The sequence below is a fragment of the Rattus rattus genome, chromosome 2 (assembly GCF_011064425.1).
Source record: "Rattus rattus isolate New Zealand chromosome 2, Rrattus_CSIRO_v1, whole genome shotgun sequence".
NCBI classification, from domain to species: Eukaryota; Metazoa; Chordata; class Mammalia; order Rodentia; family Muridae; genus Rattus; species Rattus rattus.
This window is the reverse complement of record NC_046155.1, coordinates 229,339,441-229,358,066: the sequence shown is the minus strand read 5'-3', so window position 1 is coordinate 229,358,066 and position 18,626 is coordinate 229,339,441. Positions and strand designations below refer to the sequence as shown.

Sequence of the window (18,626 nt, the reverse complement as noted above, 5' to 3'; positions counted from 1 at the left end):
CTTTGTAATCTTTCCATAGGACTATAGGTAAGGTTCTTTGTTGTCATGTTAGCTATAACAAGCAGCAGATATCTTGTTTCTGACAGTGTTATGCAGACCAGGCTGGGCCAGAACTGGGAATGCTGCTTCAGCCCCCCAGCTGTGGGGTTACATGTATGCCCTACAATGCCTGGTACCAAACCGTGGCCTGTTGAAATATTTTGTCACTATGAAACAGTTCTCCATTTTCCTAGCCTCCAGCATTACTTTATAATCAAATAATAACTATACAAACAACAATGGCAGGATTATATAGAACACTAGGATTCTAACTACTGTAGCTGAAAGTTTAATCTGACCTCCTGTCTCAGCTTCCTAAGAGCTGGACTTATAGCCGAGAGCCACCATGCATGTCTTAGCTTCTTTAATTCTTGTGCCTACTCCTAATTCAGAGCCAGTTTTTAAAATCAGGTATGCTCCTCAGACTAACCACATGAAGTGCCTACTTCTAGCTAGCCTGCCTGCATCTTCCTCTTGCTAATGACCTACAATTAAGAGTTTGCCTAGAGTCTTCTTGTATTTAAAGAGAGATTTATCTTACGTGTTTGAGCATTTTTTTTTCTTGCATAATATGTATATGCCTAGTGCCCAGAAAGGGTCTCAGACTCCCTGGTACTGGAGTAGGGATGGTTTTGAACCACTGTGTGGGTGTTAGGTTCAGGTCCCCTGAAAGAGCAGAAAGTCCTGTTAACCATTTAGCCTTCTTTCCAACTCCTTTCTTTTCCTCATGATTTTTTCATTCCTGCTTGCCCGTTTATCTCTGTACAGCTATATTGGCTGACTCCTATTGTGGCAAGTTTTCCAATGTTTTTAAAAAAAGATTTATGTATTTGTTACTTATACGAGTACACTATAGTCATCTACAGACACACCAGAAGAGGGCATCGGATCCCCATTGCAGATGGTTGTGAGCCACCATGTGGTTGCTGGGAATTGAACTCAGGACCTCTTAGCCGCTGAGCCATCTTTCCAACCCAATGGCAAGTTTTCAGTAGTCTCTGCTTGATCTTATTTAGGCAATCTTTGTTTTCACATTATTATTGATACTAATGAGACACTTCCATTGCTGATAACAGACCTCAGCTAAACAGAGCATTAAGATACATTGTGGGGCTGGAGAGATGGCTCAGTGGTTATGAGCACTGACTGCTCTTCCACAGGTCCTGAGTTCAATTCCCAGCAACCACATGGTGGCTCACAACCTTCTGTAATGGGATCAGATGCCCTCTTCTGGTGTGCATGAAGATAGCTACAGTGTACTCATAAAATAAATAAACCTTTTAAAAAAAGATACATCGTGGCTTACACTTTCCCAGGTCTTAGTCCATCTTGATAAGGGCATGGCAAGACATCCAACATCATGACAGCTAAGAAGAGGTGGAGACAGAGAGGGGCTTGGGACAGGATACAGCCCCAAGGACAAAACCAGGTGACTGACACCTTCCAACTAGCGTCTACTGCCTTGAGTTTCTGGGACCTCCTACAAAGGGTCCCCAGCTGTGCACATGGGCTTTGAAGAACAAGTGTTTGGAGGCATTCCCCACACCAGCCCCAGAGGTTCGTGTTCATTTCAAAATGCTGGCAGACTTTTTTCCCAAGTATGTCTATTGTGTCTAAAATTCTAACCTTGTTTTTTTTTTTTTTTTAAAACCTAAATCTCATCAGGAGGTGGTGGCACAGACCTTTAATCCCAGCACTCAGGAGCCAGAGGCAGGTTGATCTCTGAGTTTGAGCCAGCCTGGTCTACAGAGCAAGTTCCAAAATGACCAGAGCTACACAGAGAAACCCTGTTTCGGGAGTGAGGATTGGGATAACAAACCAAAAAGCCTAAAGGTCTCCTACGGTCTTTTTGCCATCCATTATCTCCCCACCCATTCCTGGTTTTACCCTTATAACCTCTGAAAAGTTCCAGAGTTCCAAACGGTACACAATTGCAGAAACTATCCATAGCTGGCAGCACCACACCTCGGCTAGAGCAAGAGGCAAGTCATAGTCACCTGGTTTCAGATGGTCCTAAGCAGCCCCACATCCCCACACCTGGGATTAAAACACAATTCCAATAAATCCAAAATTCTCACTACAGTCTCTCCCAAGACTCAAGACAAATTCATAATTGTGAGCCCTTTAAAAAAGCTAATTACTTATTTCTAATGCACAGTGACACAGAATAAACCTATTTCAAAAGAGGAATGGAAGCAAAGAAAGACCCCAAACTTGCAGGGCAAATATTAAGTAAGCCCTGGCATTTGGGTACTTGATAACAATGTTGCGCTCCCATGGGCCTACATTTCCTCTCACCATGGCTTTCTCTTTGGACGTGGTCTATTTCTTGGGCTGGCTTCATTCACTGATTGCGACCTTCCTTGACCTATGTTCCATACTCCAACATTCTGGAATTCCCATTGTATTTTAGACTTCTACCACAACGATTTCTTGCACTGTTCTTTCCGAGGCTGCTTGCAAGAACTTTAGCATAGTTACACATTACCTAGTATTCTGCGCTTTCCTTTTTAAAATCCTATAACTTGAATTTTGAATACTGCAAAGTTCTCTACAAGCTCAACTCCTAGCTGGGCCATCTGTACATAGCTACACCACTTTGGCCTGTGAGTACCTGAGTGAGTGAACATAGTAAAATGAGTTCTGGAAAAGTAACTTTGTAAGCAGCTCTCTGAAAGCAGGCCACCCCAGAAGTGCTGTCTTCTTGATGGAAATCAGACGTGCTTACTCTTTTATATGTTCAGCCTTCCCTGGGAGGAGTCTGGCAATATCTGAGATGCCTTCAAAGCATCTTCCTCACTATCCTGATCCAAAGCAGTGATTTCCGTTTCTCTTTTTAAAAACAAACCATGTGGGGGTTGGGGATTTAGCTTAGTGGTAGAGCGCTTGCCTAGGAAGCGCAAGGCCCTGTTCGGTCCCCAGCTCCAAAAAAAGAACCAAAAAAAAAAAACAAACCATGTGTATGAGTGTTTCACCTGTGTGTATGTCTGTGTACCACTTGCAACCCTGCTACTGGCAGAGGCCACAAGTGGGTAAGGGATCCTCTGGAACTGGAGTTACAGGTGGTACGAGCTGCCAAGTGGATGCTGGGAACTGAGCCCTGATCCTCTGAATCGTGGTCAGTGCTCTTATCCACTGAGCCATCTTTCCAGCCTTATGGTTTCTTTTCTTTTCTTTTTTCCCCTCCAAGGCAAGTTTCTCTGTGTACCCCTGGCTCTCCTGAAACCTGCTCTGTAGACCAAACTGGCCTTAAACTCAAGAGATCTGCCTGCTTCTGCCTCCCAAGTGCTGGGGTTAAAGGCGTGCACCACCACTGCCCAGCTCACTGTTTATAATGCCAACGCACAACCATGCCACTATTGTCTAAAACTATTTTCCTTGTCTGGCCACTTTTTTTTTTTTTTTTAATTTTTTCTCATACTAAGTCTGGCCAAGGAAGCCAGCAATAACCAAGCCACAGTGAACTCCAGTGAAACTTTCTCCTTTAAACTGACTAATCTATCACCTTTACATTCTGCCTAATGGAAATTTCTCAGGACACATTCTTGGCCAGAATGCACCACAATGGCCTTTAGTTCAGTTCTCAGTAGAGTTCCTATTCCAGTCTGAAATCTCATGAGCATAGCCTTGCCTACCTGTGTTTCTCCTACTGTTCTGGTTTTGCCTTTGGACAAGAGTTGCTCCTTGGGCTCTGTTCACATCACTCTAGAGCCTCTCTAGCCCACATCCTTAAAGTTTTCTAAATTCTTCCTATAAACCAATACCCAAGGCTCCTGAACCATATGGTCAATCAGAGCAATAACCCCCTCTTCTTTGATACTAATTTTCTGTTAGATTTTTTTTTTAATGTAAGAATATTTTTATATAAGTAAGCTTTTATGTGTGCTTTACAGCCCAGGTGGAAAACCAGTTCACTGTAAACACACTTAGTTACTTACAAAGCAGAGATGCTCTTCCAACATAGAAAGTAAGACCTCAAGAGTGTTTTTAGCTACAAAGTGAGCCCCTACTGTTTTTAGTCCACTGAAGGGGTGACCCCATGGAGGTACCACAATGTCACGGTGCTGTGGGAGTGAATAAGACAAGTGCCAGGCCATATTTTGACTCCAAATATCTATCTAATATATTGTTCTCAGAGGAGCTAATAGGAACAGATAGGACATTTGGTGTTAGCAAAAAGGCCCAGAAGTGATTATAAGTAGAGTTTAAAATGTTTTTATTTCATTTACTTACGTGTGTGTGCGTGTGTATGCATTTGTACATGCCATGGCACATGTGAAGTTAGAGGACAACTTTGGGGAATTATTGTCTTATTGCACAGTGGATCCTAAGGACCAAATCCAGGCATTCAGTCTTGGCAGCAAGAATCTTTACCTGCTGAGACATCTGACTGCCCCTCTTAGACTCTTGGTCACTGTGACAAATTACTTTGGATAAGTTAGGGGAGGAGAACTATGATGGTTCATAGTTTTGGAGGTTTTAGTTGGGAATGAATGGCAACACATCTCACATGACAGCCAGAAAGGAGGACAAAAAGGGATCTGGAACAAAAATAACCCTCTAAGGATGTTCCTCCAGTGACCGCCATTCTTCATTTAGGATGCACTTTCTAAAGTCCTTGGGGCATGTTATATTCAAAGCTATAACAATATTGCTTTTTAGAAATAAGAATAAGAAAATATTGATGGTTTAATCCAACAGGTTTCTGTCTTGCTCACACGTCTAATGGGAGTCAGTAGGAACTCAGTGTAGTGATTTAGAGATGGACCCTCCTTCCCTCCCTCCCTCCCTCCCTCCCTCCCTCCCTCCCTCCCTCCATGTTACAATCCCACTATTTCAAATGAATCCTGTTAATATCCTTGAAGCAAGATGCACTCAAACTTTTAACTGCCTTAGTTCAAAACTTCGACATGTGGCACCTGTTCAGAAGGCTTTTGTTGGAGTTACTCAGGAAGACAGGAGGTACTGGATGAATGCAACCTCTGCTGCAACGTATTTATTAAAACAACCGGGAAGGCAGTGAGATGGCTCTTCGAGGAAAGGCATTTACTGCAAGCCTGAGCCTGTGTTTTAACCCCAGGTTATAGATATTCTTACTCACATCCTGTAGTTTGGGGAGTAAACCCAAACATAGGTTTTTGAATCTTCTGAAAAACTAATGTATAACCCTTTTAAAAGCACTAATACCCTTCTAAGTAAATCTTAAATAGAAGTCTAATTTCCAGGATTTAAGATTGGAGGAGGGAGTTGCTTAAGGTTCACTTAGTAATCTTTATGTTTGTGTGTGCTTTACTTTCTAAAACAGTCTGAAGGTTTGCTTATTTATTTATGCTGCTAGTTAGAAATAATGTAAATCCACTTTAGAAGCTAGGAAATAGGCACAGATAGGTGTAGTAACTTAACTTGATCCTACAGTACTTCGTCATGAAGTCTGAGCTTCCACTGGAAGCTATCAACTCCCATAGCAGTGTGGGTTTCCCCTAATACAACAAAGGAACTGCTTCATTAATCACTCTAGCGTTGTCTGTGTATTTGCTTTCCTAGGTTAGTTACTTCCAGTGTACAGGACATTCCTGGGGACTTCCCCTTTCACATTGGCCCAGAAGGAGGCTGAGTCTGCCGGTGAGCTCCTGAAGAAGTGCTTTGCAGGGGCCACATATAGATGCTTTCATGAAGAGGGGTGAAAAGCCAGAAGGGTACAGACAGATGAGGCCTAAGACCTTTCCTGCCAGCAACTACTCTGGCAGCAGCCGACAAATGCTGCAGGAGATCCGAGAATCCCTTAGGAATTTATCAAAGCCATCTGATGCCGCAAAGGCCGAACATAACCTGAACAAGATGTCGACCGAAGATCCCAGGCAGGTGAGAAATCCGCCCAAATTTGGCACACATCATAAAGCCTTGCAAGAAATTCGAAACTCTCTACTACCTTTCGCAAACGAGACGAGTTCTTCCCGGATCCCTTCAGAAGTTAATCCACAGATGTTTCAGGATTTGCAGGCTGCTGGCTTTGATGAGGTAAGAACTTTTAAAACAAAAATAAAAAGAAACAAAAAACCCACAAATGGTTTTTCTTATCCTGTGAGGCAAACAACTTCCAGGAGAATTCATAAGGAAGTTTCTTTTGAGAGGACTTAACTGTACATTTAAATTTGTGTGTTCCATTAACAAAGGATACTATATTAATAATCTTACTGATTAGTATAACACAATGATTGTTATTTCTTCAGTTTCTTCTTTTTTTTAAAATAGTTTTGTTTTTTTAAGATTTATTCATTTATTATATATAAGTACGCCGTAGCTGTCTTCAGATACACCAGAAGAGGGCATCAGATCTCTTTACAGATGGTTGTGAGCCACCATGTGGTTGCTGGTAATTGACCTCAGGACCTCTGGAAGAGCAGTCGGGGCTCTTAACCACTGAGCCATCTCTCCAGCCCCTTCAGTTTCTTCTGAACTAGCCCAATTCCTGGAGTTTCTGTTGGTGAGGTCATAAAACCAGAATGGAGATGCAGTTGAAGAAGGCTGTGAGTGAAGACAGGCTTGGTCACAGGCTGAAATATGGACACTCAGCTGTTGCTGGAGAAGTGACAGCACCCAGGCTATGAAGTCTAGATTCATCACAGGGAGAGAGTTACAGTAACGAAGAAGTATATTTATATCATGCAGATCCAGTTTTAAATTCCCCCAAACTATTGCATTTTAGTTCAGGTTAAGAAAACCAAGTCTTTACTGTCCATTCCAGAGCTCCTTGTGAATGAAACCTTTTCATAACATAGTTAATCACATTTTGTTTAATTATTAATAAAATTTGTCTCTCACAACAACGTATTTTGTGAGTATATTAGATGGCAGAAATCATTTTAGATAAAAATCAGCTGTGTACAGACCAGAGTTCACAGGTTAAGAGCAATAACTGCACTTCTAGAGGACCCAAGTTCAATTCCTAGCGCCTTCATGGAGGCTTACAACTATCTATATAACTCCAGTTCCAGGGGATTCCTTACCCTCTTCTGGTCTCCTCAAGCAAATGGTGCAGATGCATACACTCAGGCAAATGCTCATATACATAAATTAGTTTTTCAAATTAACTATGTAAAGTGTAACTAATGGTAAATAATCAGAAGTCACAGCCAGACATCATGGCTCATGCTAGCTCTGGGGACACTCAAGTTAGGAGGACTTTAAATCCTAGGATAACTGTAGGCTCTTGTAAAATAAATGACTTATGTACTGTTTAATTTCAAAATGGAAGGTCCAGGGCAGAGTTACAGCCAGATCAAAACAAAACTAAAGCTCAGCATAAAAAAAAGGTTTGGTACTTAATGTGTGGGATCCCACTCATGGTTCTCTGGCCTGGCAGTCAATTCTGCGTGTGGCATGTCCCCTAGGTTCAGAGTGGCTCTGCTCCACAGCAGCTATTGCCCTTGGCAGGCATAGGATTAACCTGGCGTCTCACAGTAACTGGGCCACATGTTCTAGGCGCTTTACAGGAACTCTCACTCTGCTACTTGGTGTCAGGCCTCAGCTTCTCTCTATGACCTCTTCAAATTCCTGGGGCTTCTACTTCAGCCGAGGCTACACATTCACTACTGACCTTTCCTGGCCTCTCACAGCACAACGTATCAGCTACTCCCCACCTTGCCTTCATGCCTTCAAAACTAAGACTACCTGGGAAACTTACACTTTGCCTAGTTTGGCTCTTAGCACAAGGTAAATCCTTGGCTCCCTCTGGACCACAGCTTCTGTGTACTTACCCCAAGGAAGCACTTCCCAGAATATTTTACTTCAGTGATACTGATCTCTTAGTCACAGCTGGTTGGTTGGTTGGTTGGTTGGTTGGTTGGTTGGTTGGGTTTTAGCCCCAGCATTATCTTCCAGGTTCCCACAGCAGTTCATAAGGTCTGATGAGCTCTTCTTCATGGTTTTCTTACCCAGAATTCCAGTCTTTCCATAGTCCTCCCTAAAACATGGTCAGATCTTGTCCCAGCAATATCCCAGTAACCTGGTGCCAATTCTGTTTTAGTTATAGTTTCTTTTACTATGATAAAACATCATGACTGAAAAGCAACTTGGGAGAAAGGGGCTTATTTCACCTTAAAATTTCTAAGTCGGGCTGGGGATTTAGCTCAGCGGTAGAGCGCTTGCCTAGGAAGCGCAAGGCCCTGGGTTCGGTCCCCAGCTCCGAAAAAAAAAAAGAAAAAAAAAAAAAATTTCTAAGTCCATCACTCAGAAAGTCAAGACAGCCATCACTCAGAGCAGGAACTGGAGACAGGAAGTGGAGCAGAAGCTGTGGCGGATGCTGCTTCCTGACCTGCTCCTCATCGCTTTCTCAGCCTGTTCCTTAGAGCACTCAGTACTGCCTGCCCAGAGGGGCACCACAGAGAGTGAGCTAGGCCCTCTCACCACCAACCACCAGTCAACAAAATGCTGTAGAAGCCTGCAGCCCACCAGCCAGTCTGCTGGGGACATTTTTCAGTTGAGGTTCCCCCTCTTTCCGAGTGACTCTAGTTTTATGTCAAGTTGACATAAAGCCAGGCAACACAGTTGTTCCTTGGTATTTTGCTGGTTTGTTTGTTTGGTTGGTTGGTGTTTGTTTTGTTTTTGTAACAGGGCCTCGCTGTATAGCTCAGGTTAGTCTGGAACTCTGTCTAGTCCAGCTTCACCTCAGATTCACCACTTACCTGCCTCAGCTCCCAGTAATGGGATTATAGGTTTGTGCCATTGATCCCAATCTTTCTTTTCTTTTTTTCTGAGAATGTTTTTGGTAACTGTTGAATTAAAAGATCAAATATTTCGAGATTAATTTCCTCACAGGCGTAAATGTTAAATGCTATTGAGCCTTTTGGAGGACATAAATATGTAGTCACTAAAGTCTATTTTCTACAAACGTGAAAATGGAGGCACTTCAGTGTAGTAAAAGTGGCTGTGTGATGTCATCTGCCTTTCGAGCACAGCTCTTGGGTGGTGCAGCAGGATAGTGGAGATCATCCTGAATTTTACAGCTCATGTAAGGCCACTGTGTGCTACTGCAGATCCTAACACAAACGCAAAATAAGAAAGCCAGGGTAATTGTCACCCAAACCATAGGCTAAAATCCTAGAGAGAAGCTTTCACCCCCATGAACCTCTTAAAAGAAGAAACTAGTTAAGAATTCCTTTACTGTTAGACATACTGGCAAAGGTACTTAATTAAATGCCTTAATGATACCAAAAAAAGTCATTTTAGATTTTTAAAGTTTTTGTTGGGCCGGAGAGATTGCTCAGTGGTTAAGAGCACTGATTGCTCTTGCAGAGGTCCTGAGTTCAATTCCCAGCAACTCCATGTGTCTGAAGATAGCAACAGCATACTCATACATAAATAAAATAATTCCAAGAAAGCATACTCATACATAAATAAAATAATTCAAAGAAAGCATACTCATACGTAAATAAAATAATTCAAAGAAAGAAAACAACAAAAAAGTAAAATAAAATAAATGATTATCATTTTATACAAGAATGAAAAATAAAACTACATTGTTGTTCTAACTCCCAAAAAGTTAATACTGGAAGTATGTAGCAGCAGGTGTGCTGCATAAGTTAGAGAAACTCTTCTAAGATTTGAAGGTTTGTTTTGTCTCTTTAGTATTTGAGATTTATGGGACTATTTTTAGTAATTGCAAAGAAGACACTAATAATAGCGTTTGGGGACTGGCTACTTGGTTCAATAGATAAGGTGCCTGCAGACCTGAGCTTGATCCTTAGGACCCTTTATTAATGAATGGAGAGAATTGCAAGTTGTCCTCTGACCTTCACACACACACACACACACACACACGCACACACACACACACACACACACGCACGCACACACACACACACACACACACACGCACGCACACACACACACACACAGAGAGAGAGAGAGAGAGAGAGAGAGAGAGAGATTGAAAGATTGAGAGTGAGGTTTAGGGCACTGTCTTATCTAGGAATTTATGTGCTTACTACTTTTGTTCTTTCCTTTTGCTAATTATACTTAAACTATATTTCTTTTTGTAAATATTTTTTATCAGGATATGGTTATTCAAGCTCTTCAGAAAACCAATAACAGAAGCATAGAAGCAGCTGTTGAATTCATTAGTAAAATGAGTTATCAGGATCCTCGTCGAGAGCAGATGGCTGCAGTAGCTGCCAGACCTATCAATGCCACCATGAAACCAGGTGACCCATCAATCATTTTTTTCCTTGACACTCTCTCACTCTCTCTCTCTCTTCTCTCTCTCTCTCTCTCTCTCTCTCTCTCTCTCTCTCTCTCTCTCTCTTTTTGGTATAGCATAAAACACCTGAACCTGTCAAATCCATTGAGACTCACTGCATGCTTTATTTAACTACTGTACCATTTCAGGGGATGTCCTTGCTTCATTTTTTTTTCCTGTCCAGTACTAGGAACTGAACCTGGGTCCTTGGGCATGCTGGGCAAATGATTTATCACTGTGCTGAATCCCCAAGTACCTCCACTTGTTTTTAAACCTGTACATTTAAGGCTTTGAACTTCCTAACAGTAAATTTCAAAGAACTTGAGGTTCTTCATAGATAATGCTGTTCAGAAAAGGGTGGTACCATTAATCTGTCTGTTTGACCAAACCAGCTCAGTCAGTCAACAGGGTCTTGAGGGAGGAAGTGGATTGAAAAGAAAAAGTCAATTAGACAACATTATAACATGATTCCAAACAGATCTAAAGCCGAAGTGTGTTTATTTTTCTCCAGTCTACTTTTATATCATTCTAGGTACATACAAAGAATATGGCCATTCCTAAGGCATAAACAGAGTAGAACAGAGTAGTTTAGGAACAAACAAAGCATAAACAAAGGTCCCATGATTGCTGTACTCAGGGTCTTAACAAAGAACATATTTCTCAGCTGTATTCATCTTGAGCCTACTTCCTTGTCCTAGCCAAATGTCAAATTCTTGCCAAATTTCTAGAAGCAGCTCCAAGAGCTCTTCACCTCCGTCCATCTGTCTGTCTGCCTGCCTGCCTGCCTGCCTGCCTGCTTATCTACCTATCTATCTACTTTGAAGACTTGGCTGTCCTGGAACTTACTATTTAGAGTAGACTGGCCTCAAACTTTAGAAATTCATGTATCTCAGCCTTCAAGTGCTGGGATTAAAGATGTGCACCATCATGTCCTGCTCTATCTCATTTTATGTTCACATTGCTTTGAACACTGTCGAGAATTTGTCCAATGGCTTTGTCTTGGTGTGTGCGTGCGTTTAGACACATGTATGTATTTGTGGTAATGTGTAGTTGCACATGTGTTTGGAGGCCAGAGGTGACAGTCAGGTATCTTCCTAAGTTGCTCTTTACCCTGTATTTCGTGACAATGTCTCTTACTAAACTTTGAGTTCACAAATTTCACTTGACTGACTGGGCAGCAATCCCCATGCATCTTTCTTTTATTTCCATCTCCCCAGTGCTCAGTTTATAGGTTCCTGTGCATCACCCAGCTTTTAAATGGGTGCTGTTACAAGCACTCTGCCAACTAAGCCATTTCCCCTGTCTAGTATTTTTTGTGGGGTTTGTAGTTTGGTTTTTGGTATTGGAAATTGAATTTGAGGTCTTGCACATACCAGTAAGTATATGTTGTACTTAGCTGTTTTCAGTCATGTTTCTCTCTGCCATTGACTTACAAGAGAATACTTTTTTCCCTTTAGTTCAACACAATGCAATATCGTTTAACCTTACAAGCAAAATTTATTCATGTGTTACTCATGTCAGGGACAGGTAGCAGCATTAGGACTTCAGAATACTGAATGATTTTGGAGTAGGTACAATTTGGCACATAACACTTGAATGATTCATTGCTATCCATTCATTGGACCATAATTATAGCTGGAACTGATGAGAAGCAAAAGTGTGACAACTCTTCAGAGATGTTTTTCTTAGGACAGACTGAAGACATTAAAGAGAATAGTTCAAATCACACTGTCGGTGGGGGAAGATCTCGGGTTTCTTCAGTTTCTAGTTCATCATGAATTATAGAGACACAGGGTCTCACTATGCAGCTCTGGCTGTCTTGGAACTCTGTGTAGACTAGTTTGGCCTTGAATTTGAGGTCCCCCTGCCTCTGCTTCTCATGCACTTAGGTAAAAGGTATGCATCAACAGCTCAGCTTCATAGCTTTATAAAGTACAGGGTTCATAAAGCTGAGGAAGACAGTGGATGTCGATCCATCTAGACGTTAAAATTATATCATGATAATCCATGTGAGGGTAGATCAGAGCATGGGCTCACGTCTGTAATCCAAGCACTCGAGGCCATCTTGTAGGAAGGACCCTGTCTCCGAATGCAAAACTGAAAATGTGAGGCCCTGGGCTCAGGCCTTAGTATTTGAGAGGAAGGGGTTTATCATGTGAGAAAGTCTAAATGTGTCCCCTAGGTAGGAAATACTTCAGAAGAGCTACCTTTTTTAAAGGAATGGGAAGCAAAAACAACCCCAATTGAGGGTCCTTTATTTTGTTTTGAAAAAAAAAAAAAAACAAATCTAAATTTCTCCCTTAAAATTTTTGTTGTTGTTTTGAGACAAGATCTCTAGGCTTAAGGGTTAAGAATGCGTACCTTGGGATGGGGGATGTGGGGAATGAAAAAAGAAGTGTATTAGATAGGGTTTACTGCTGTGAAGAGACACCATGACCATGGCAGGTCCTATAAGGACAGCATTTCATTGGAGCTGCCTCACGGTTTCAGAGGTTTAGTCCATTGTCATCTTGGTGGGAAGCTTGTGGCACACAGGCTGATGTGATGCTGCAGACGGAGCCAAGAGTTCTACATCTGCATCAGCAGACAGCGGGAAGGCAGAGTGACCCGCTGGGCATGGCTAGATCTCTGAAACCTCAAAGCCCACCCCCAGGGAAACACTTCCTCCAATTAGGCCATAGGTCCTAATGCTTTCAAATAATACCACTTACCACTTCCAATGGCCTGTGGGGCTCGTTCATCTTTTTCATTCAAACTAACCATGCCAAGATTAAAATAAAAACAAAAGCAAAAACCAAAAAGGAATATGTACTGCTTTTGAAGAGGCCCTAAGTTTGAGTCGTAGCACCCCAGTCTGTTAGCTTATAACTCCAGTTCTAGAAGATTTGATGTGTCTGATCTCCAGAGGCACCTATACAGACACATACACATAATTCCAAGTAGTGGAGGTGCACACCTTTAATCGCAGCACATGGGAGGTAGACAGATCTCTGAGTTCAAGGGCAGCCTGGTCTACAGACTGAGTTCCAGAACAGCTGGGGCTACACAGAAAAAACGCTAATAATATTGATGGTGGTGGTTGTGGTGGTGATGGTGATGATGATGATGATGATGATGATGATGATGATGATGTAGCCTTGACTAGCCTCAAACTTGGTAACTTGGTATGTAATTATAAATTCCAGATCATCCTGGATATCTCAAACACTATTCCTCCCTGTCTCTCCTCACCACCAACAACAACAAAAATTAAAATAAGGGCTAGTAAGACAGCTTAGTGGGTAAAGGAGCTTGCTGTGAAGCCTAAGGAACTGAGATTAATCCCTGTGACCTACATAATGGAAGGAGAGAGCCAGTTCCCTCAAGTTGTTTCCTGACCTACAGATGCACACTGTGCCACATGTATATCTATACACATAACACAAAATTAATAAGATATAATAAACATGTTTTAAAATAAAACCACTTGCTGAAATTTTATTTCATAACTTTTGGGGACAAGGGCTAAATCAAGCTAACTACCATATGAACTGTCCCACCCGTTGGGGGAGGGTTTGATGGGAATACTTAAAATCTGCTCTCTTAATCTGGGCAGGATTGGTATACCCTTGTTTTCCCAGAGCATGATAGTCTATAGCAGGAGCACCCAGACTTTGGAGCCGGCCCAGGCTATATGACAAGTAAGTACCTAGTGCCTGTGAAGCTCAAGAGGGTGTTGGATCCCCAGGAGCCGAAGTTACCATTGTGAGCTGCCATGTTGGTGGTGGGAACTGTACATAGGTCCTCTATAAGAGCAGCAGGCACTCCTAACCTTGAGCCATTTCTCCAGTCCAAGAATACACTGTTTATACAGTCTACATGTTGTAATGTTTATCTCTTGACTTAACCCCTTTCTACAGTTTTTAAACTTGAGTATCATTAGTATCGGAATTCTGAGATAAATTATTTTTAAAGGAGAGGTTAAAAAATGACTATTCTCTCTTTTATAATCATAGGAAATGTGCAACATTCAATTAGCCGAAAACAAAGCTGGAAAGGTTCTAAAGAGTCTTTAGTTCCTCAGAGACACGGTCCATCTCTAGGAGAAAATGTGGTTTATCGATCTGAAAGTCCCAACTCACAGGCGGATGTAGGAAGACCTCTGTCTGGATCCGGCATTACGGCATTTGCTCAAGCTCACTCAAGCAATGGACAGAGAGTGAACCCACCACCACCACCTCAAGTTAGGAGTGTTACTCCTCCACCACCTCCACGAGGGCAGACCCCACCTCCACGAGGCACAACTCCCCCTCCCCCCTCGTGGGAGCCTAACTCTCAGACAAAGCGCTACTCTGGGAACATGGAATATGTAATCTCCCGAATCTCTCCTGTTCCACCTGGGGCGTGGCAGGAGGGCTACCCTCCACCACCTCTTAACACTTCCCCCATGAATCCCCCTAACCAGGGACAGAGAGGCATCAGTTCTGTTCCAGTTGGCAGGCAACCAATCATCATGCAAAGTACTAGCAAATTTAACTTTACACCAGGGAGACCTGGAGTTCAGAATGGTGGTGGTCAGACTGATTTTATCATGCACCAAAATGTTGTCCCCACTGGTGCTGTGAATCGGCAACCACCACCACCATATCCTCTGACCCCAGCTAATGGACAAAGCCCTTCTGCTTTACAAGCAGGCGGTCCTGCTGCTCCACCATCATACTCCAATGGAAGTGTTCCTCCAACGTTGATGGTGCCGAACAGGAACAGTCATAACATGGAGCTGTATAATATCAATGTCCCTGGACTGCAAACAACTTGGCCCCAGTCGTCTTCTGCCCCTGTGCAGTCATCTCCAAGCAGTGGGCATGAAATTCCTACGTGGCAGCCTAACATACCAGTGAGGTCAAATTCTTTTAATAACCCACTAGGAAGTAGAGCAAGTCACTCTGCTAATTCTCAGCCTTCTGCCACGACAGTTACTGCCATCACACCAGCTCCTATTCAGCAGCCCGTGAAAAGCATGCGCGTTCTGAAACCAGAGCTGCAGACTGCCTTAGCCCCAACCCATCCTTCTTGGATGCCACAGCCAGTTCAGACAGTTCAGCCTAGCCCTTTTTCTGAGGGTACAGCTTCAAACGTGCCAGTCATCCCACCTGTGGCGGAAGCTCCAAGCTATCAGGGTCCACCACCACCTTATCCAAAACATCTGCTACACCAAACCCCATCTGTTCCTCCATATGAGTCATCAAGTAAACCCTGCAAAGACGATCAGCCTAGCTCACCCAAGGAAGAGGATAGTGAAAAGAGTTTGGACAGTGTTGACTCTGGGGATAAAGAGAAGAAACAGATTACAACTTCACCTATCACTGTTCGGAAAAACAAGAAAGACGAAGAGCGGAGAGAGTCTCGCATTCAGAGTTACTCCCCGCAGGCCTTTAAATTCTTCATGGAGCAACACGTAGAGAACGTCCTGAAGTCTCATCAGCAGCGTCTGCATCGCAAGAAGCAGCTAGAGAATGAAATGATGCGGGTAAAACTTTAAAATATTCTCACACTTGATCATCTCGTGCCTTGGTATTTTAAAATCCTAGGCTCCAGTGCTCTTGTAGTAAATGTAGTGTATTGTCAATAATGTGAGTAAACTGGGAGAATTTTGATGATAGCATTTTCAGTGATTATTCAGCATTTCTTATATAACTTTTAAATTATATATATATATACACACACACACACACACACACACACACACATATATATATATATATATATATATAAAGTATATGAAATATGGAAATTGAAACGAGGTTTAATTTTTACTTTGTTTTTTTTCCCCCAAGACAGGGCTTTACTTTGTACCCTTGGCTGTCCTGGAACTCACTCTATAGATCAGTCCGGACTTTAACTCACATAGATTTACCTGCCTCTGCCTCCCAAATGCTGGGATTAAAGGCATATGCTACCAATATCCAACAGGTTCTAGATTTTATACATTATTTTACAACATACACAAGTCAGATAGAAATATCTGAGTTACCTCTTGATACATATAGAAAGCATTGTCATTTCGTTGAGAATCTGGTGTTTATTCCTTACATACACGTTGTTAGAAAGTGTTAAAATCACCAGGCATGGTGGCTCCCACGTTTAATCTCAGCACTCAGGAGGCGGAGGCCAGCAGTCTGCATTGTTAGTTCCCACATCTACACAGCAAAGCACATACTGCCCCCCCACACACACACACACAAAGAAAAAAACTAAAAACAGAAGTAAAAAGAAATGTCAAAACCATTGCTTTACCGTTACTTTCCTCTTCTAATGTTTGAGGAAAATGTGCTGAAATGCTGGGTGTGTCGAGGAGACGGGCTCGCTGTGCTCCAACTATCGCCATCATGGTGTTGTCTTATGCTCAGAATGCCAGGCTTTGACTCCTCCCTTGTTTGACATCTACTGCTCAAAGTGTGAGAAGATTATGCTTCTTCTCAAATCTCACTTTATAGTTCAGTACACTGTTTTCTTACTATAAATAATTATGTTAAATGAGAAATACCCCAAATTCTCTTATTCATATTGTTCTTAGAATTTCTTACTTAAGTCTGTCTATTTTTCTTAGTTTATTTTTCCTTTTTCCTCTTCACTTTCACTAATAGCTGACTTAAACTTTCATGGTGTTGGAAGCTTTGCTGACTTCTGTAGCCTCCATTACTGTGTAGGCAAGTAAGATTTTAAGAGAAAGAGTTCTGTACTAAGTCTGGCATGCTACCACTCTGAAAAAAGTTTGCATGCAAATGCACATCCTAACAGAAGCATGAGGTTGCTGTATTGAAATTAGTCTTGCATTTCTAAAATTAGACTCTACTTTTCTAACTCTTGTCCTTTTCAACGTTAGTAAATTCTTCCTGAGCTAAGAACCCCTACAGGCCATCTAAGTCCACTGCTTACAACTGACCTTTGTGTTCATCCATTGTGATAGTGCCCTTATTCACAAGAACTTTAAAAACTACTTCAGAATATCTAAAGGATAAGCACGTTATCCCTTTTGTACTTTGTTAGAGGTGGACTGGGTCTCACCTTTATGCTGATATCCTAAGAAAGAAAAAGAAGATTACCATGACTTTTATTTATTTTTTTAGCTCGGAGAACATGTAGAGTTCAGAGGACAACATGAAGGAGTTGGTTGCTTCTGTCCACCATGTGGGTCCTAGGGATTAACGGAGAGAATCAGACTTGGCCAGAGGCACCTTTACCAGCTGAGGCCACCCTTCCTTCCTTCCCTCCCACCTTCCCTCCTTCCTTCCTGTTTTAAAGAATGATTGAACCTAGAGTGAAAGAATTCTTTCTGTGAAAGAAAATCAAGGGGAAAATATTTGAGGCCTAGCCATTCTACAAAAAAAGATTTAGTGAAGGCATCTAACCCTGTGGTCTGGGGATGTGCATGAAGAGAACTGAGAATGTGTGTTCACAGACACTGGTTTTATTGTGCATTCGAAGCTATTCCTTGAGTGCTTTAGAGAGGAATAGAAGCCTGACTGTTGATGTCCTCTTTTTGCTCCCCACAGCTGAATTTGCATATATACTCACTTTGTGTATTGTTTACTCTCTTAAGCTTGACTTTGATCATTAATTTTTCTCTGAAATACATTCTAGAATTCTAACATGCTTTATTAAAAATTATGCATTTAACTTTTAAAAATATGCCTGAATTATTTTTTAAGCCATGTCTTACTATTTAATACAATTCCTTATTTAACCTCTAGTTTATTTACCTAGGTTGGATTATCTCAAGATGCCCAGGATCAAATGAGAAAGATGCTTTGCCAGAAAGAGTCTAACTATATTCGTCTTAAAAGGGCTAAAATGGACAAGTCTATGTTTGTAAAGATAAAGACATTAGGAATAGGAGCATTTGGTGAAGTCTGTCTAGCAAGAAAAGTCGATACGAAAGCTTTGTATGCAACAAAAACTCTGCGAAAGAAAGACGTTCTGCTCCGAAATCAGGTGGCTCATGTGAAAGCTGAGCGAGATATCCTAGCAGAAGCTGACAACGAGTGGGTGGTCCGCTTGTACTACTCATTCCAGGACAAGGACAACTTGTACTTTGTGATGGACTACATTCCTGGGGGTGATATGATGAGCCTGTTAATTAGAATGGGCATCTTTCCCGAAAACCTGGCACGATTCTACATAGCAGAACTTACCTGTGCAGTTGAAAGTGTTCATAAAATGGGTTTTATTCATAGAGATATTAAACCTGATAACATTTTGATTGACCGAGATGGACATATTAAATTGACTGACTTTGGCTTGTGCACTGGCTTCAGATGGACACATGACTCCAAGTACTACCAGAGTGGTAAGTGAGCTTGTAAGTTCC

General features: G+C 42.0%; 1 protein-coding gene across 1 annotated transcript in view; it reads left to right on the top strand.

Moving 5' to 3' along the window:
* Lats1 (large tumor suppressor kinase 1) overlaps positions 1-18,626 on the top strand; it is a 35,058-nt gene that overhangs the window by 6,040 nt on the left and 10,392 nt on the right. Inside the window, exons 2-5 of the mRNA XM_032895004.1 lie at positions 5,584-6,057; positions 10,094-10,241; positions 14,272-15,785; positions 18,023-18,605. Coding sequence (XP_032750895.1) covers positions 5,710-6,057; positions 10,094-10,241; positions 14,272-15,785; positions 18,023-18,605 — 2,593 coding nt within the window. The 5' untranslated portion in view covers positions 5,584-5,709. The remainder of the gene's footprint in view (positions 1-5,583; positions 6,058-10,093; positions 10,242-14,271; positions 15,786-18,022; positions 18,606-18,626) is intronic.